Below are 21,211 nucleotides of genomic sequence, written 5' to 3' on the forward strand. Positions count from 1 at the left end.
TGGAGGAGATGGTTCTTTGAAAAGGTGAATAAAATTTATTAACTCTAGGCAAGAATGACAGAAAAAAGGGAAGATTTAAATTATAAACATCAGAAACAAAACAGTAGATACCACTACAGACACTGCACGCATCAAAAGAATAATAAAGGAATAATAATGCAATGAAGTCTATACACCTAAATTTGACAACTTAGAAGAAACAGGTCACTTCACTGAAAAATATAAATTATCACAAATCACCCAATATAAAATAGATAATGTGAACAGCTCTATAATTATTAAGGAAATGGAATTTGTAGTTTTAAAACTCTTGGAAAGAATCTCTAGCTAAACTGCAGAATTCTACCAAACATTTAGAAAAGACTGACATAGATTCTACACAATCTTTTCCAAAAATATGAAATTTTATGAATCTAGTATTACTCTGATATCAAAACCAAAGACTGTACAGGTTAAAAAAAAACTACCAAACAATATCCCTCATGAATACAGGAAAAAACCTTAACAATATGCTGGCAAACAGAATTTAGCAATATATAAAAAAGAATTTACACTATGACCACGTAGGGTTTATTCCAACAATGCAAGGCTGGTTTAATATTTGAAATCAGTCAATATAACCCCTCATATTAACAGTTTAAGGAAGAAAAATCACATGCTCCGATCAACTGGTACATGAAAAGCATGTGACAAAATTCGATACTCATTCATGAAACTCAGAAATAAAGGAATAAGAGAGAACTGTCTTAACTTGATCAAGAGCCTCTACAAAAATCCTATGGCTTACATTATACTTAATGGTGAAACACTGAATGTTTTCTCCCTAAGATAGTGAACAAGGCAAGAATATTCACTTTCATCACTCTTACTAACATGGTGCTGAAAGTTCTAGTCTGTGCAATAAGGCAAGAAAGGGAAAGAGAAGGCATATTGATCGGAAAGTAAGAAATAAAACTGTCCCTATCTGAAGATTAGATGGTTGTTTACACAGAAAATCCTAAGGAATCTTCAAATCAATTGTATTTCTTCATACTAGAAATTAACACATGGACACCATTTACAATCACTCAAAAAAAAAAAAAAACCCCACAACACTTAGATGTAAATCTAACAACACATATATGGGATTTGTATGTTGAAAATTATTATAATGCTAATGAAAGAAATAAAAAATCTAAATAAATGAAGAGATGTATCCTGTTCATGGGTTGGAAGATTCAATATAATAAAGGCATCAATTCTTTTTAAAAACTGACATGTAATTTAAGATGTCAATTCTTGATATATAGTGTACCAGGTTGGATGGAGCTCCCCCTCCAAATTCACGTCCTTTCTGGTACCTCATCGTATGACCATATTTGGAAATAGGGTCACTACAGATGTAATTGAGATAATACTGAAGCAGAGTGACCCCTTAATCCAGTAATGGATGTACACTTATGAGAAAAAGACACAGACAGACAGATGGGGAGAATGCCATGTGGTGACAGAGACTGGAGTGATAAATCTATAAGCCAAGGAATGCCAAGGTTTGACAGCAACCACCAAAAGACAGGAAGATGCAAAGAAGGATCCTCCCCATAGAGCCTATGGAGAGAGTAAACCCTGCTGACACCTTGATTTTCGGATTTCTAGCCTCCAGAACTGTGAGAGAATAAATTTCTCCTATTATAAGTTACCCAGTTTGTGGCAATTTGTTATAGCAGTCCTAGGAATCAAATTCAGTTTAATGCAATTCCTACCAAAATCCCAGGAGGAATTTTTGCAGATTTAGAGAAGATTACTCTAAAATGAATATAGAAAGGCAACGGAACTAGACAGCTTATAACAATTATGCAATAGAACAATAAAGTTGGTGCAACTACTTGCTTTTAAGACATTATAGTAATCAGGACTGTATGGTAATGGCAGAAGGATTAACACATAGAGAAAATGAAGAACCCAGTAACAGAACTCATATAAGTATATCCAACCAATTTTTGTCAAAAGTACAAAAGCAATTTAACAGAGGAAAGACAGCCTTGTCAACAAATGGTGCTAGGACAATTGGATATCATAGATGAAAATGAACCTCAACCTAAATCTCACAACTCATACAAAAATTAACTTGAAATGTAAAATATAAAACTTAAAAAAAGAGGAGAAAATCTTTAGGATATAGAGCTAGGCACAAAGTATTCTAAATACCAACTTGAACTGAAATTCCTAGCAAGAGCAGATAAATAAGATGTATTCTGGTGGAAAGAGTTCTGAAACTGAGGTCAGACAGTTCTAATTCTTTCATTCACTAGTCATACAAACTTAGGAAAATTGGTAACTTGACATTTTTGAATCTTGAAAATTGTCTCATTTGTAAATCAAGGATATTACCAGTATTGCCTGCTTCATAGAATTACTAGGGGTGGGGTGGTCAAATGAAATAATGGATGTAAGAATGCATTGTAAAATGTACAGCGTGATACTGTGGGCCTGAGGTTTTATGTTTGTGCAACAGCCACTTTGCCACTGTATGGACATACTTGATAAAGGTTATCTGCTTAATAAATAATGAATGAGTGACTGGTCATCAGAAAAGTCAAACAAAGGTAAATTTTTTTCCCAAGCATTTAAAACAAAAGGGGTGCATACCACATTCAATCAAACAATAAAAAGCAACATATACTATATAAGGAGATAGAGGGTTATTAAATATCTGCATAAAAAGCTAACTACTCCATCATGTTTCAGAGAATTAACAATTATGTATGGGAGACTGGTCAAAAAAGTACAAAAATATTAACCTAACAGGCCAAGAACCAGAGAGATGGAAGAGTAATACATTAGACAGAATAAAAGTGGCAAAAACAAAATGCTCAGAGCAGTTCTGGCCTTATATAGAGACTATGGAAATTGATCAATTTGAATTTATAGTACAATTTAATTTTAGTTTGTATTCGTTACTATGGCAAACACATCTGAAGGTCCAGATGAGGCTCATGGCTTAGAAATTAAATTATTTCTTCTTCCAAAATGAAGTTAAGATGAGGAAAAAAAAAAAGATGCATGTATCTGCAAAATGTTCAATGCTGAAGTTTTTTTTTAAACTTAAATTCTCACTGGCCGTAATTACATAGTTCCAGAATTCTGGGTTTCTGTTAGACGATGCTAGTTTGTACCAGGTTGTCACCCTTCTATATTATTCTACCATCTGTTGTGGTTTGCAGACATTTGTATATGAAGAAGCAGTTGGGAAAGTCAGGATCCTTGGATATTAACATGGACTCAAATAATGACTTTTTATGTGACTTTAAGCAGGCCATTTAACCCTAATATTTTATAGCTCCCTTATAACAACACTACCTTACATATATATGAGCTGCTAAAGTTCACAACACATATTATTATTTCAGTCAATCCTTAGAACCTCAGTGTAGGAGTAAGAGAAAGTATTATTATGTCCATTTTACATGAGAAAACTAAAGTCAAACAGCAGAGGAGGAATAACCTTATGCAAAAACAAGCAAATAAACCATTTAGACCCTTGCCTCATACACCATAAACAAAAATTAACTCAAAATGAATCATAGACCAACATGTAAGAAATAAGAGTATAAAAGCTACAAGAAAAAAATAGAAGAAAATCTTTGTAAATTTGGAATAGGCAAAGACTTCTTATCATGACTAAAAACATGACCCATAAAAGAAAAGATGACAAATTGGGCTTCATAAAAAATCAGAACATTTGCTTTTTAAATAACGCCACTAAAAAATGAAAAGACAAGCCAGAGACTGGGAGATAATACTTACAAATAGTATATTTGATAAAGGATTTGTATCTAGAATACATAAAGAACTCTTAAAACTCACTGAGAATCCAATTTTAAAAACGGGGAAATAATTGAATAGGTATCTTTCCAAAGAACAAATGGTCAATAAGCACATGAAAAAAAGATCAACAGTGTTAGCTACCATGGAAGTTCAAATAAAAACCACAATGCGCTACCATTACATACCCAGTAGGATGGCTATAAAAAAAAAATATGGGCAATAAGAAGAGCTGATAAGGATGTGAAGAAATTGGAACTCTCATACACTGCTGGTAGGAACGTAAAATTGACCAACAACTTTGGGAAACAGATTGCAGTTCCTCTAGAGAATTGAAAACAAACCCTTGAAAACAAAGACTTACCCACAAATGTTCATAGTAGCATTATTTGTTATAGCCAAAAAGTGGAAACAAATAAAGTATTTACCAACTAGTGAACAAAATGTGACAACTAGTGAACAAAATAGTATTATGTTTATTCAGCAATAAAAAGGCCATTCCTTTTCATTACTGATACATGCTACAGCATGGGTGAACCTCAAAAACAGTAAGCTAAATTGAAAGAAGCCAGACACAAGAGGTCACAAGTATGATTTCATTTATATGAAGTATCTAGAAAGAGAAAATCTATAGAGATAAAAAGTAGATCAGTGGTTCTCTGGACCTGAAAATGGAAGCAGGGATTAACTGCAAACAGGCAATGGGAAACTTCTGTGGGTAATGGAAATACTCTAAAACTGGAGTATGGTGACAGTTGCATAACCATAAATTTACTAAAAATCACAGAATTATATACAAACAATGAGTGAATTTTATGGTATGTAAATTACATCTTAATAAAGCTAATTTGAAAATTACTGAATTAAACCTGCACTGAAGAGAAAATCAGCAGAGAAGGGACTAAAATATAGGTCGCCTTCAGTGTTTCTTCTACTCTATTACCTGTCTCAGAAGTGGCAGGAATAACAATAAGCTTTTCCAAAGAGTTAGTATCATCACAAGGAAATAACAATTCTACCAGATTTGAAAATACAAAATAATTAAAAGTGCCAGATGGTACACTTTGACCTATTCCATAGTACACTTATATTAGAAATTTTTTACTTTTACCTATTAATATTTACATTTTACAAACCCAGGGAAATTTTATAGTGTGTAACCACATTTTAAAATGAATTTATTCACCATAAAACTCATATCAAAAAGCATTATTCTATGTAATTTCTAATACACAAGACAAGTCAGTTATTTAAAATTAGCTTAAAGTTTAACATCATTGTTTGACTTACGGTCTGGCTAATAAAGATCAGAGCATCTTCAAAACTGCCCCAAATTTCTTCCATGGGACAGAGTTCTGTATTCGGCACCCCATCTGGCACTAAGAGGTTAACCAAGCTGTGCATACATTTGCTGAAAATCAAAAAGAGAAAATTCATCCCATAAGGAAAGAAATCATTGACTTCATGGCTGAGATAAGTAAAATCTGGACCTCATCCCAGACTAAGAGCTTCAAAACACGTCTGTTCTTCCTTCAATTTTATCTGGCCTCCAAGCTCAACGACAGATTTTTGAAGATATAAAAGGGGCTGACCAATCCTTCATTTTATTATGCCTATGGCTGTCTTTCACTTTTTTTTTTAGTTTCCTGAACTAAGGAGTGGTGTCTGTTTACTATATTTTATGATCTGGTTTAATCTACATGCACTTTAAAGCATCTCATTACATCCTCAAATGGGGAAAGGGAATTGGATTTAAACTGGGAATAATTCCAGGAGAACTGTCTCTCATGTCTCAGAAAAGGAAGACTGTTATGAAGTTTTCCAGAGAAAAATCACACAATATCTATTTTCCCCCCATGTCTGGAAATAGAGAACATAAAATCTCCAATAAATATCATTTTCTATTATGTACAGCACTTATTGGTCCTTAAAGAAAGGTGCTTAGAAAAAAATATGAGGTAAATGTGCCAAAATGTTAGTATCTGTTAAATTTGAACAGTGGACACATTGGTGCTTGTTAATCTTTGTACTTTTCTGTACAATTGGCATATTTAGCACTGAAAGAAAGGTATCAACACTTAATCAATAATTTTATTATATATAAAGACTCACAAAAAGTAGTAACTTTCTCCTTCTTTTTCTCCTTTGGGACAACCAGATTCCTTCACCTTGCCTCAGTCTGTAACACAACTCTAAATATGGAGCTGTTCTGAGGGCTGAGGACTTTTTAGTCCAGGAGTTACAAGAGTACCCCAATCATCCTTTGCATCAGTTGAGTATGACTGATAACAAATGGAACACTATAGCACTTTTGGCTATCAAAAAGTTAGGATTCCGTGTTTAATTATATTTACCAACCTGTATCTCAAAACATCAATTGATTCTTTCCTTTCATGGAAAAACAAAGCCTTTTTCAAGGCCTTCAGAGCAATAGAAGGATAGCATGCAGGCTTTTCCATTGATAATGCTATAAGAAGGGAAGCAAAAAGATTGTGAACATCATAATCTCATCCATTGAGTTTTCATCCTAGATTACAACTTGTTTTCTCTAATGAAACTGACCTGAAACACATACAAAAACAAACACAAAACTCCAAAAATGAATTTCATAATATGATGAATCCATGGTGGCTTTCAGAGATAGCTTCTACTTTCTGGGTAGAGTAACATGGTAGGATCATTAGGTTATACATATATATATATATTTTTTCCCCCCTCAGTAAACATCAGCAGAGAACCTGTTTCTGTGACTCAGCACATAGTCATATAGGCGAAGTAATAATCGTATGAACCAAAGTGATGGAGGAGCACATGAAGAAAAAACAGAAAGCAGATCAGTAAAAAGGTACTAATAAAAACACATTTATATTCTCCACGATCTGCTTTTACTGAAGTGGATCAATAATGAAAGTAGTCTAATCTGAGCATCAGAAAACCTCTTAGTTTACCAGATGCATGATCTTTATAGTTCCAAAAGGTAAAAGAATAATGTTTTTAAAACAATAAGGTGTGTGTGTGTGTGTGTGTGTGTGTGTGTGTGTGTGTGTGTGTGTGTGTGTGTGTGTGTGTGTGTGTGTGTGCGCGCGCGCACGCACGCATGTGTAAAGGTGACTGGATAACTGAGAACTTACTGGTGGGTGAATGAGAGTGGACTGAGGGTGTGTATATATGAAATGCTGATCAGTTCTGAGCAATGATGAAAAGGTTTTACTGCAGACCTTTATAACTGAAAATCTCTACACTTGATCTGAGCTCAGAATTAATGAGAAAAAAAAACCACCTCAGATTTATACTACAATATACTGTTTCTATCTAATATTAAAAACGGGAAACCCTTGGCATAAGAGTACATATCAGAGATAAAACTCTCAAAACTTCTAGATGCATTCACCAGGCCTCTAGAATTGGAGTTCCATTATACAAGGAGCAGTGGTCACCATCATATGGTTATAAGGTATACACCACCAGCTCCATGTTCCTAGAAATTCTGTCTTGGCAAGACAAGGAAAGGCAAATATGACTTGTACATTTGGGGCTATCCAATACCTTTATTAGCCATATACAGGCTCCTGAGGAGGGTGAAAGATATAAAGGAAAGATAATTAGGCCCTGAGTCCCCAAATACCACTTAGAGCCCAACGAAAAATTTGAGGTTGGCAATTATGTTAAAAATATCACCAATATTTCTCTGTACACTTTAATAAATAAGTAAGATTGTATCACCTTTGATTAGTGAAGCAGCTGATTATCTATTTCTAGCTAGCTGAGCAAAACTTTCTTAAGTTTGAGCTACTATCCCTATTGTGTAGTTACATTATTTGATTCTACACAAAATAAATATAAGTACCTATTATGAGCAATGCACATTGCTAGGGTTTATAAGTACAATAAATGTAAGTAATTATTACTCATGATTCTAAGGAGCTTATAATTTCAGATAAAGAATAAGATAAACGCACAAATGACTATAATACAGAATAGTTCAAGAATGCTATTAGAGAAGGAGAACAAAGTTCTATGGGGATACATTGCTTCCCATCTGGATGAAAGAGAGAATAGAGAGAAGAAAGAAAAATGTAGTATGATTTAAATGGGTACCAGCCTTCCAAAAACAAATTTAGCTCTTACCTGCAATTGTTTCAAATGCTTTACTTTCTAAATGAGGTAGTTCCCACACTGGTTCCAGGAAGTGGTCCAGTAATGGGTCACCCAGTTTGGCTCTCACTTCAAACTCATACAACAGAAGCAATGTTTCGCATGGATCACTTGAGAAGTCCCCTAAGAAAGAGGCAAAAATGCAACATTCTCTGTGATTACATTTCATTATTCTCTCTTATTCTAGTCTCCCTTCTGGGGAGATTTTCCTATCAAGGAAAATTAATTCTACTTACAATTTGCGGTTATCTCAGCTCCTTTAGATACATCTTTTACATTTTTAAATCTATAAACTTACCAATACTTTCACACCCTGAAATGCATTCATTAAAGTTGTCTACATTTCCTGAAATTATTGCCATGATATTTCTAAATAGCCTGGAAAACTCCTGCTGCTATCTAATTCAAATATAATGTTTACCTGCCTTACTTTAATGACTGAGTTAACCAGAAGATCCAGTGCAACATAAAACAACTGTAATTTTATTTTCAACTAAGTAAGGGAAAGTTTCCAAACTGTTTCACTTAGTCAGTCAGTAATATTTATTTCTTGGTTATCACCATGGGCAGAATCTTGTATCAGGTGGCATATATCATAGTATGTGAGTTGGTTTCCAATCACCCTTATTAGACTGAACATTTTCAATCCAATCACCCTTATTAGACTGAACATTTTCAAAAGTTTTGAGGTATAGCATATATACAATAAACAAGTGTATTAATCTTAAAAGTGTGAATTTTTAATCTTAAAACAGTGAATTTTTATGTCTGTTCAGTTCAGAAAAACCCATATAACCACTACCCAAATCATGATATAGAACACTTCCAACACTCGTGCTCCTTTCCAGTTAATACCACCTTTTCAGAGTTACCAACTATTTTGACTTCTATCACTACTGATTATTATTTTTATTAATGAACATCAGTGACAGAATGCAGAACTATAACCATCTTTTGAATATTGACCTGTATCCTGTGACTTGCCTAATTCATTTATTAGTTCCTGTAACTCTTTTGGTAGATTCTTTGGACTTTCTATATAGAGAATTATGTGTCCTCTGCGAATAGAGATAGTTTTGTTTGATCTTTTTCACTCTACACATCTTTTCCCACTCTTCTGCTTGCCTTACTGCGTTGGTTAGAACCACCAGGATGATGAGGACCAGGAGTAGTGAGACTAGATATTCTTGACTTGTTTATGTCCTTAGAGGGAAAGTATTCAGTCTTTCATCATTAAAATGACATTAGCTGTAGGTTTTATTTTTCATGGATGGTTTTATCAAGTTAAGGAACTTCTCTACTATTCCTGTTTAGTTGAGAGTTTTTATAATAAATGGATATTGAATCTTGTCACTTAATCTGTTGATATGGTGAATTAACTGAGTTTATAATGTTGAAACCAGGACAAACCTCACTTGGTTAAAATTTGTTAGATTTTAAACTATGAATTCAATGGGTATAGGACAATTTCAAGTTATCTGTTTCTTCTGTGGGAGTTTTGGTAGTTTTACTTTCAAAGGAATTTGTCAGTCTCATCTAACCCTTCAAATTAATGGGCATAAATTAGTTCAGAATATCCCCTTGTTATCTTTTTTTAATGTCTGTAGGATCTGCAGTGATGTCTACACTATCATTCTTTTCTTGTCAGTTGCATCATTTTATTTATTTTTATTTTTAAAAAATTTTATTTTTTTAAATTTCTTTATTTTAATTGCAGGCTAATTACTTTACATTATTGTATTGGTTTTGCCATGAATCTGCTCCGGGTGTACATGTGTTCCCCATCTTGAACCCCCCTCCCACCTCCCTCCACATCCCATCCCTCTGGTTCATCCTAGTACACCAGCCCCGAGCATCCTGTATCACGCACTGACATTGTTAATTTGTCTCTTGATCTGCCTGGCTAGAGGTTTCTCAGTTGCACTGCCAAACAGCAACAACAAAACAGCTTTTGTTTACATCAATTTTATCTTTTGTTTCCTGTTTTAAATCTTACTGACTTCTGCTTATATTATTCCTTTCATTCTGCTTAATTTGGTTCAATTTGATCATTTTTCCCTGTTTTTTTAAGGTGAAGGCTTAGATTATTCAAGATCTTTTTCTAATTGAGGCATTTAATTCTACAAACTTTTGTCTACACACTACTTTAGCTGTACCTCCAAATTTTTATATGCTGTGCTTTCATTTACTTCCTTTCAAACTATTTCTAACTTCCCCTATGAATTTCTCTTTGATCCATCTGATTATTTAAAAATACATTAAAAAAACCCTGAAGTATAAGAAACAGAATCACAGACTTAGAGAATACATTGCCAGAATATGATTGCCAGGGGAAAGGATGGGGGGAAGGGATAGGGGGTTTGTAATGGCTAGGTACACACTGTTATATATTATATGAGTGATGTAAGAAAGAAAGACAAATATCATACAGCAATGTATACACATGGAATCTAGAAAGATGGTACTGATGAACCTATCTGCAAGGCAGCAATGGAGACACAGACATAGAGAACAGATTTGTGGATATGGGGTGGGGTGGGGAAATGGGATGAACTGAGAGAGTAGCATTGAAAATATATATTATCATATGCAAAATTAGATAGCCACTGGAAATTTACTGTATGATGCAGGGACCTCAAATCAGGTGCTCTGTAATAACCTAGAGGGGTGGGATGGAGACGTAAGTGGGAGGGGACATATGGATACCTATGGCTGATTCATGCTGATGTATGGCAGAAACCAACACAATAATGTACAGCAATTATCCCCCAATTAAAATTAAATAATTTTTTTAAAAGAAAAAACTGAAAAAATAAAATGGATAACCAACAAGGACCTACTGTATAGCACAGAGAACTCTGCTCAATCTTATGCAGAAGCCTGGATGGAAGAGAGTTTGGAGGAGAATGGATATATATATATGTATGGCTGAGTCCCTTTGCTATCCACCTGAAACTATCACAACACTGTTAATTGGCTATATTAAACAAAATAAAACAAAATAAAAAGTTTAATAAAAAAGATAAAATTGAAGCATAGTTGATTTACAATATTGTTAGTTTTAGGTGTACAACATAGTGATTCAATATTTTTATAGGCTACATTCAATTTAAAGTTATTACAAAACAAAACAATGGCTATATTTCACTGTGCTGTACAACACATCCTTGCTGCTTGTCTGTTTTATTTATTTATTTTGTCTGTTTTATACATAGTAGTTTGTACATGTTAATCCCTTACTCCTGTATTGCCCCCTCCCCTTTCACTTTCCCCATGGGTAACCATTAGTTTGTTCTCTATATCTGTGAATCCGTTTCTGTTGTTATGTACATTGGTTTCTTTACATTTTGTAGATTCCACATATAAGGGATAACATAGAGTATTTGTCTTCTTCTGTCTGACTTATTTCACTAGTATAATATTCTCTAGGTCCATCCACGTTACAAATGAAGAATTTCATTCTTTTTAATGGCTTAATAATATTCCATCATGGGCTCAGTGGTGAAGAATCCACCTGCCAAAGTAGGAGATGTAGGTTTGATCCCTGGTTTGGGAAGATCCCTGAAGAGGGAAATGGCAACCCATTCCAGTATTCTTGCCTGGGAAATCCCATGGACAGAGGAGCTTAGCGGGCTATAGTCCATGAGGTCACAAAAGATTCAGACATGACCTAGTGACTAACAGCAATATTCCACTGTGTGTACATATACACACATACACACACATTTATGCACACCACATCTTCCTTTTTTTTCTAATTATTTATTTATTTGCATTACAATAGTTTAATATGAACAATCAGAACTAATGAACAGTATAACAATATTTTACAACTGAAATAATTAAAATAAACTATAAAATTACTACATAAAACAGGTCTGATCTAGCTTATTTACTTTCTATAATCTCTTCAGTGCTGCAAAACCATTTATTTCTTTTTTTTTTTCATGTTTTAATAAACACTTCGTCTTTTTGTATTGCTTTCTTTTTCATCACAATAATAGAAATATAACACCATATATCACTGTAAAACACATTTCCACATAAATGCTGATAAGCACAAAATATTTTTCATCATTTACATTTTAACTGTAATAATATATGGCAGGATTAAAGCTGCATCCATCATGTGTCTAACTAACCTTGCTGTAATGAATTTTTAAATGTAATGGTTTCTGTTGCAAAGTAAAATCGTACATAATGTCTAGTGACACAGTACGCTGGTGAATGGGTGGTTTTGGAAAATGGAAATGCAACTTCATTTTTAATTAGATTAATAAACTTCACCACCTCCACCTCCACCTCCAGCCAGCTTCCCAACCCTCCCTCCCACCACCATTATTTATTTATTTTAAATGAAGCTTTTAATTAATGTTTGACAGAGCTGATTCAGATTGAATAGACTAAATTTCTTTAAACAAACTTACTTATACTCCAGAGTCCTTTAAAAACTTAATAGCATTTATACATTGAAGGTATTTGATTTTCTTGTAACTAGCACTTCAAATGCAAAAAGCATTTGAAGCAACAAGCATTTGACCCAACAAGTAAAACTTTCTACAGTTCATAACTTTTATAAATAAAATAAATTAAATGTACAGTGAATAAGTTCTCTGAAATATTTCAATATTTCTGCAGGTTCAGTAACATCATAAAATACATATCAACTAAAATTCACAAATCTAAAAACCTGTTAGGCATTTTTAGGCGTTTCAAGTTGGAAATGAAGACCAATGTTACATTGTAATATGCCAATTACAAATAGTACTTCAAATAGCAAATACTACAGTTTGTCCCAAACTTTAAAAACTATTCATGAACTCAACACTGAACTATTGATGGCTATGAGAATTGTTTCTTAGCCTTTTTGAAAATTTCAACCCATTTACGTTTAAGGTAATTATTGATAAGTACGATCCCGTAGCCATTTTCTTTATTGCTTTGGGTTCAAGTTTATACACTCTTTCTGTGTTTCCTGTCTATAGAAGATCCTTTAGCATTTGTTGGAGAGCTGGTTTGGTGATGCTGAATTCCCTCAGCTTTTGCTTGTCTGTAAAGCTTTTGATTTCTCCTTCATATTTGAATGAGATCCTTGCTGGGTATAGTAATCTGGGCTGTAGGGTATTTTCTTTCATCACTTTAAGTATGTCTTGCCACTCCCTTCTGGCCTGAAGAGTTTCTGTTGAAAGATCAGCTGTTATCCTTATGGGAATCCCCTTATGTGTTATTTGCTGCTTTTTCCTTGCTGCTTTTAAGATTTGTTCTTTGTGTTTGATCTTTGTTAATTTGATTAATATGTGTCTTGGAGTATTTCGCCTTGGGTTTATCCTGTTGGGGACTCTCTGGGTTTCTTGGACTTGGGTGATTATTTCTTTCCCTATTTTAGGGAAGTTTTCAACTATTATCTCCTCAAGTATTCTCTCATGGTCTTTCTGTCTTCTTCTTCTAGGACTCCTATGATTCGAATGTTGGAGCATTTAACATTGTCCCAGAGGTCTCTAATATTGTCCTCATTTCTTTTAATTCGTTTTTCTTTTTTCCTCTCTGTTTCATTTATTTCTACAATTCTATCTTCTAGTTCACTAATCCTGTCTTCTGCCTCTGTTATTCTATTGTTTGTTCCCTCCAGAGTGTTTCTGATCTCATCTATTGCATTATTCATTGTATACTGACTCTTTTTTATTTCTTCTAAGTCCTTATTAAATCTTTCTTCCATCTTCTCAATCCTTTTCTCTAGGTTATTTATCTGTAACTCCATTTTGCTTTCAAGATTTTGAATCATTTGCACCATCAAAATTTGAAATTCTTTATCAGGTAAATTCCCTATATCTTCTTCTTTTGTTTGTGTTGGTGGGCAATTATCTTGTTCCTTTACTTGCTGGGTATTTCTCTGCCTCTTCATCTTGCTTATATTGCTTTGCTTGGGGTGGCCTTTCCCTCTTCTTGCAGTTTGTGGAGTTCTCTTTATTATGTAGTTTCTTCGCTGTGTGTGGGGTTGGACGGGTGACCTGTCCAGGTTCCCGGGTTAGGGAAGCATGTGTCGGTGTTCTGGTGGGTGGAGCTGGATTTCTTCTCTCTCCTTTAGAAGACAATGGGCTGCTTTTCTGGGAGCCTGATGTCCTCTGCCAGTATTCAGAAGTTGTTTTGTGGCCTTTACTCCACGTTCAAATGTTCTTTTAATGAATTTGTGGGGGAGAAAGTGGTCTCGCCGTCTTATCCCTCCGCCATCTTGTTCCTTCCTCCCCAGAACACTGGATTCTTATATTCCACTTGGTCATGGAGTATCTCTTCCCAGCTGCTCCAGCAAGGTGCAGCCACTGTACCTTACCTTGGACGAGGGGTATCTCCTCAAGGCTGCCCCTCCTGCTTTGAATGTGGATCAGCTCCTCTCAGCCCTCCGGTGCCCAAGCAGCCACCGCCTCCTGGACGTGGTACAGCTCCTCTCGGCCACCGCCCTAACCCTGGGCGCAGGGCAGCTCCTCTCAGCCACGATTCTGCACGTGGTCGGTTGCGCCGGAGCCGGGCGTCTCTCGCGTCTGCGCCGCCGGAGCCGGGCGTCTCTCGCGTCTGCGCCGCCGGAGCCGGGCGTCTCTCGCGTCTGCGCCGCCGGAGCCGGGCGTCTCTCGCGTCTGCGCCGCCGGAGCCGGGCGTCTCTCGCGTCTGCGCCGCCGGAGCCGGGCGTCTCTCGCGTCTGCGCCGCCGGAGCCGGGCGTCTCTCGCGTCTGCGCCGCCGGAGCCGGGCGTCTCTCGCGTCTGCGCCGCCGGAGCCGGGCGTCTCTCGCGTCTGCGCCGCCGGAGCCGGGCGTCTCTCGCGTCTGCGCCGCCGGAGCCGGGCGTCTCTCGCGTCTGCGCCGCCGGAGCCGGGCGTCTCTCGCGTCTGCGCCGCCGGAGCCGGGCGTCTCTCGCGTCTGCGCCGCCGGAGCCGGGCGTCTCTCGCGTCTGCGCCGCCGGAGCCGGGCGTCTCTCGCGTCTGCGCCGCCGGAGCCGGGCGTCTCTCGCGTCTGCGCCGCCGGAGCCGGGCGTCTCTCGCGTCTGCGCCGCCGGAGCCGGGCGTCTCACGTCTGGTAAATCAGGCTCACCCTGCCCTTTAAAGCTGTCCTCGGTGACCGCAAATCTTTTCTCTGTTTCTGAAGTTTCGTCATTTCAAAAATGTTATGCAAATGGACTGAAATAGTTCTTAACCTTTTGGGGTTGACTTTGCGTAACATAATTCCCTCCACACCACATCTTCTTTATCCATTCATCTGTTGACAGGTTGCTTTCCTATCTTGGTTATTATAAATAATCCTATTATCAACATTGGGGTGCAGGTATCTTTTTGAATTATCTTTTTTCCCCAGATATATACACAGTAAGGAATTATATGATCATATAATAGTTCTATTTTTAGTTTTTTGAGGAACTTCAATTTACATTCCCACCAACAGTGTACAAGGGTTCCCTTATCTCCACCTCTTCACCAATGTTTGTTTGTGGTCTTTTTGAGACTAGCCATTCTGACAGGTATCAGATGGTATCTCACTGTGGTCTTCATTTGCATTTCTCCAATGATTAGTGATATTGAGCATCTTTTTTCATGTGCCTGTTAGACACCTGTATGTCTTCTTTGGGAAAATGTCTGTTTAGGACTTCTGTCCATTTTTAATTGAGCTGTTTTTTTAAATACTGAGTATATGAGCTGTGTATATATTTTGGATATTATCATCTTATTGATCATATCCTTTGCAAGTATTTTCTCCCATTCCATAGCTTGTCTCTTCGTTTTGTCAATGGTTTCCTTTGTAGTGCAAAAGTTTTTATGTTTAATTACACCCCATTTATTTGTTTTTGCCTTTATTTCTTTTACCTTAGGAGACAGATTTGAAAAATATTGCTATAATTTATGTCACAGAGTGTTCTGCCTATGTTCTCTTCTAGGAGTTTTATGGTTTTAGGTCTTACATTTAGGTCTTTAATCCATTTTTAGTTTATTTTTGTATTTTGAATGCAGAAATGTTCTAATCTCATTGTTTTACATGTGGCTGTACAGTTTTCCCAGCATCACTTATTGAAGAGACTGTCTTTTCTCCATTATATATTCTTAACTCCTCTGTCATAGATTAATTGACCAGAGGTGTATGGGTTAATTTCTGGGTTCTCTATTCTGTTCCATTGATCTGTGTGTCCATTGTTTTGGCAGTGCCATATTGTTTAGATTACTGTAGCTTTGAGCATAGTCTGAAGTCAGACAGCATGATACCCCCAGCTTTGTCCTTTTTTCTCAAGATTGCTTTGGCAGTTCAGGGTCTCTTGTGGTTCCATATAAATTTTAGAATTATTTATTCAAGTTCTGTGAAAAATGTCATGACTATTTTGATAAGAATTGCCTTAAATCTGTAGATCACTTTGGGTGTATGGACATTTGAACAATATTAATTATCCCAATCCAAGAACAGGAAAAAAATCTTTCCATTTCTTTGTATAACTTTAAAATTGCTTCATCAATGTTTTATAGTTTTCAGAGTAGCCTAGGTATTTTATTTTTTTCATATGGTTTTATTCAGAATTGTTTTCTTGCTTTATCTTTCTGATAGTTCATTATTAGTGTATAGAAAAGTAACAGATTTTGGCATATTTTATATCCTACAACTTTACTGAAGTCATTTATCAGTTCTAATAGTTTTTTTGGTGAAGAATTTAGGGTTTCTTCTATACAGTATAATGTCATCTGGAAATAGTGAGTTTTACTTCTTCTGTTCCAATTTGGATGCTTTTTTTTTTCTTTTTCTTGTCTGATTGCAGTGGCTAGAACTTCCAATGCTACATTTAACAGAAGTAGTGAGAAAGGGCATCCTTGTCTTGTTCCTGGTCTTACAAAAAAGACTTCAGTATTTCCTTGTTGAGTATCAGTGAGTTTATCATAAATGGCCTTAATTATGCTGATACATGTTCCCTCTATATCAACTAGAAGTATGTTGTTTAATTTCCAAATATATATTTGGAAATAAAAACATAAACCATACATATATTTTATATTATAGATTTATCATTTAATTCCATTATGGTAAGAGAAAATACTTTTTATATATTAATATTTTTAACCCTTTTCTGGTTTGTTTTATGGTTTAGAATGTGGTCTATGTTGAGTGATCCACATGCAACTGAAAATAAATGTGTATTCTGGTGTAGAGCATTCTATGTCAATTAGATCAAGTTGACTGACAGTGTTACTTATGTCTTCTAAACCCTTCTTGAGTTTCTATTGACTTATTGTACTGATTACTGAGTATATTGGAGTCTCCAACCACTGGGTGGATTTATCTAGTCTTCCTTTCAGTTCTATCAGCTTTTGCTTAATGTATTTTGAAGTTCTGTCATTAGGTAAATTACATATTTAGGATAGGTATGTTGTCATGCTTAACTGATCACTTTTTCATTATATCCCTTCTTATCCCTAGTAATATTCCTCGTTTTAAAGTGTCTTTACTGGGGATTTCCCTGATGGTCCAGTGGTTAAGAATCTGCCTTCCAATGCAGGGGATGCAGGTTCAATCCCTGGTCAGGGAACTAAGATCCCACATGAAGTAGGGCAACTAAGTCCATGTGCCACAACTACTGAACCAGGGCACAACTAGAAAAGCCTGCATTTCATAATGAAGAGCCTGCATATCACAATGAAAGATCCTGCATGCCATAATGAAGATCCTGTGTTCTGCAACCAATACCAGAGGCAGTCAAATAAATAAATATTAAAAAATAAAGTGTCTTATCTGATATTAATATAGGCATTCCAGTTTTCTTTTAATGTTTGCATAGTGTATCATTTTCAGTTCCTTTTAACTTATCTATATATTCATATTTAAGTGAGTTTCTTATAGATATCATGCAGTTGGATGTTGATTTTTTTAGCCAATCTTACATTCTTTTTTTCTTTTCTTGATCTTTTAATTGGAGTATTTAGATCACAAGTAATCAAACTACAATCTGTGGGCTGGCCATTTGTTTGGCAGTAAAGTTTTATGGGACTAGAGTTATGTCCATTTGTTTAAATATCATCCATGGCTATTTTCCTGCCTGTAATGGCAGAGTTGAGTAGCTGTGTCTGAGACCCTATGGCCTGCTAGCCTAAAATATTTATTAATATTATTGGCCCTTTAATAAAAGTGCCTTAGCCTCTGATTTATACCATTTATATTTAATACAATTACTGATATAGTTGGATATTCCTGAACTTCATTAAAATTAATTTTGTTGCTGTTGTGTTAGTTGTTCAGTTGTGTCGGACTCTTTGCAATCCCATGAACTATAGCCTGCCAGGCTCCTCTGTCCATGGAATTCTCCAGGCAAGAATACTGGGGTGGGTTGCCATGCCCTCTTCAGGGAATCTTCCCAACCCAGGGATTGAACCTACGTCTCTGACATTACAGGTAGATTCTTTATCATCTGAGCCACCAGGGAAGCCCAAAATTAATTATACTTAGAACAGTTAGAAAATCAAGAAGAAAAATACAATAAACCAATTAGACCTACCAGACCTTTACAGAACACTCAACATCAGCAGAATAAACATTTTTCTCAGGTGCATAGAGAATATTTTCCAGAATAGACAATATGATAGATCATAAAACAAACCTCAATAAATTTCAAAGTATAAAATGATATAAAGTACATTCTGTGGCTGCAGTGGAATGAAATTAGAATAACAAAAATAAACTGTGAAACTCACAAATACATTGAAACAGGACACAAACAACAAGTGCATCAAAAGAGAAATTAGAAAATATTCTGAAAACTAATGAAAATGAAGATACAATGTAATAAAACTAATGGGAGCAGCTAAAGTGCTTAGAGGGAAAAGTATATCTAATGGCAGAAAGTCGAGAGCAACTGAAGAGCCTTTTGATGAAGGTGAAAGTGAGTGAAAAAGCTGGCTTAAAACTCAACATTCAAAAAACTAAGATCATGACATCTGGTCCCATCTCTTCATGGCAAATAGAAGGAGAAAAAGTCTAAGCAGTGACAAATTTTATTTTCTTGGGCTCTAAAGTCACTGTGGATGGTGACTGTAACCATGAAATTAAAAGACATTTGTTCCTTGGAAGGAGAGCTATGACAAACCTAGATAGTGTACTAAAAAACAGTGACGTCACTTTGCCAACAAAGGTCTGTATAGTCAAAGCTAGGGTTTTTCCAGTAGTCATGTATGGATGTGAAAGCTGGACCATAAAAAGGGCTGAGTGCAGAAGAACTGATGCTTTTGAATTGTGGTGCTGAAGAATACTCTTGATAGCCCACTGGACTGTAAGGAGATCAAGCCACTCAATCCTAAAGTGAACCTGAATATTCATTAGAAGGTCTGTTGTTGAAGCTGAAGCTCCAATACTCTGGCTACCTAACTGAAGAGCCGACTCACTGGAAAAGACCCTGATGCCAGGAAAGACTGAAGGCAAAAAGAGAAGGGGGCAACAGAAGATGAAATGGTTAGACAGCATCACTGACTCACTGACATGAATTTGGTCAAACTCCAGGAGACAATGAAGGACAGGGGAGCCTGGTGTGCTGTATGCTGTGGTCCATGGGGATGTAGAGTCGAACACTACTGAGCAACTGAACAACCACAACAAATAATCCATCATCCTTGGAGCTATATCTAGTGGTCTTCTTTGGCATATAATTCTTTTCATATATTGCTGGATTTTTTCCAGCTTCATTGAGATGTATTTGACATATAATATTAGGTATATTTAAGGCATACAATGTCATGATTTTATACATGTATATACTGTGAAATGATTACCAAAATAAGGCTAGTTAACATATCCATTACTTCACATAGTTGCCATTTGTGTTTGTGTGTATGTGGGGTGAGAACATTTAAGATTTACTCTCTTGGCAACTTTCAAGCATACAATTCAGTATTGTTAACTACAGTCACCATGGTGTACATTAGATCTCTCAAAACTTATTCATCCTATATCTAGAAGTTTGTACCCTGTGACCACCATCACATGTTCTCCCATGCCCCTGCTCCTGGGAACCAACAATCTACTCTCTGTTTCTATGAGATTTTTTTTCTAAGATTCCACATATAAGTTACGTCATACAGTATTTGTGTTTTTCTGTCTTATTTCACTCAGCATAATGTCCTCCAGGTATTCATCCATGTTGCTACAAATGGCAGGATTTCTTTCTTTTATAAGGCTAAATAGTTCATTGTGTGTGCATATATATACATATATACACACATACATACATATATATGTATGTCATATTTTCTTTATTCATTCATCCTTCAGTGAATACTTAGACTATTTCCTCATCCTTCAGTGAATACTTAGACTATTTCCATGTCTTGACTATTGTGATATATGAACACGGGGATGCAGATGCCTCTTTGCAATAGTGATTTCATTTCCTTTAGATATATACTCAGTACTGGGGTTTTTGGAGATGGTTGCTCTATTTTTGCTTTTTTGAGGAACGTGTACATTGTTTTCCATAGTGGCTATACCAATTTACATTCCCATCAACAGTGCATAGAATTCCCTTTTCTCCACATCTCCCTTGTCTTTTCAATAATAGCCATTCTTTTAAACAGTTTTAGGTTCACAGCAAAATTGAGTGGAAAGTATAGAGCATTCCCATATATACCCTATCCCCCACTGCACACAACTTCTACCACTATTGACATCCTGCACCATAGTGGTACGTTTGTTACAATCACTCAATCTACATTGACACATCATTTTTTCCCAAATTCCATGTTACATTAGGATTCACTCTTGGCATTGTACATTCTATGGATTTTGACAAATGTATAATAACATGTATATGCCCTAAAAGTTTCCTGTGTTTTATCTATTTATTCCTCCCTCTTAAATTCATGCTGATAACCAACGATCTTTTTATTGTCTTCATAGTTTTGTCTTTTTTGTAATGTCATATAGTTGGAATCATATAGTATGCAGCCTTTTCAGATTGGCTTCTTTCACTTAGTAATATGCATTTAAGTTTCCTTCATGTCTTTTCACAGTTTAATAAGCTCATTTCCTCTTAGTTCTGAACAATATTTCATTGTTTGGACATTCCAGTTTATTTGACTATTCACCTACTGAATGATATCTTGGTCGCTTCCAAATTTTAGAAATTGTGACTAAAGTTGCTATAAACATCCATGTGCAGGTCTTTTCATGGACATAAGTTTTCAATTTATTTGCATAAAAAACAGGGAGCACCGCTGCTGGATTGAATAGCAAGAGTATGTTTAGTTTTG

General features: G+C 35.8%; 1 protein-coding gene and 2 non-coding genes across 3 annotated transcripts in view; 2 read left to right on the top strand and 1 right to left on the bottom strand.

Moving 5' to 3' along the window:
• Positions 1-21,211, bottom strand: part of TEX11 (testis expressed 11) — a 186,300-nt gene that overhangs the window by 17,973 nt on the left and 147,116 nt on the right. Inside the window, exons 25-27 of the mRNA XM_055437603.2 lie at positions 7,933-8,082; positions 6,163-6,271; positions 5,095-5,215 (exon numbers count right to left, since the gene is read on the bottom strand). Coding sequence (XP_055293578.2) covers positions 5,095-5,215; positions 6,163-6,271; positions 7,933-8,082 — 380 coding nt within the window. The remainder of the gene's footprint in view (positions 1-5,094; positions 5,216-6,162; positions 6,272-7,932; positions 8,083-21,211) is intronic.
• On the top strand, positions 6,701-6,780 carry LOC129535336 (small nucleolar RNA U2-19). The gene has a single exon (XR_008681611.2). It is a non-coding gene; the product is annotated as a small nucleolar RNA U2-19 (small nucleolar RNA).
• Positions 6,993-7,060, top strand: LOC129535335 (small nucleolar RNA U2-30). Its single transcript, XR_008681609.1, has one exon. It is a non-coding gene; the product is annotated as a small nucleolar RNA U2-30 (small nucleolar RNA).

The sequence above is a fragment of the Moschus berezovskii genome, chromosome X (genome assembly GCF_049115385.1).
Source record: "Moschus berezovskii isolate FMDL1 chromosome X, NW_MosBer_1.0, whole genome shotgun sequence".
NCBI lineage: Eukaryota > Metazoa > Chordata > Mammalia > Artiodactyla > Moschidae > Moschus > Moschus berezovskii.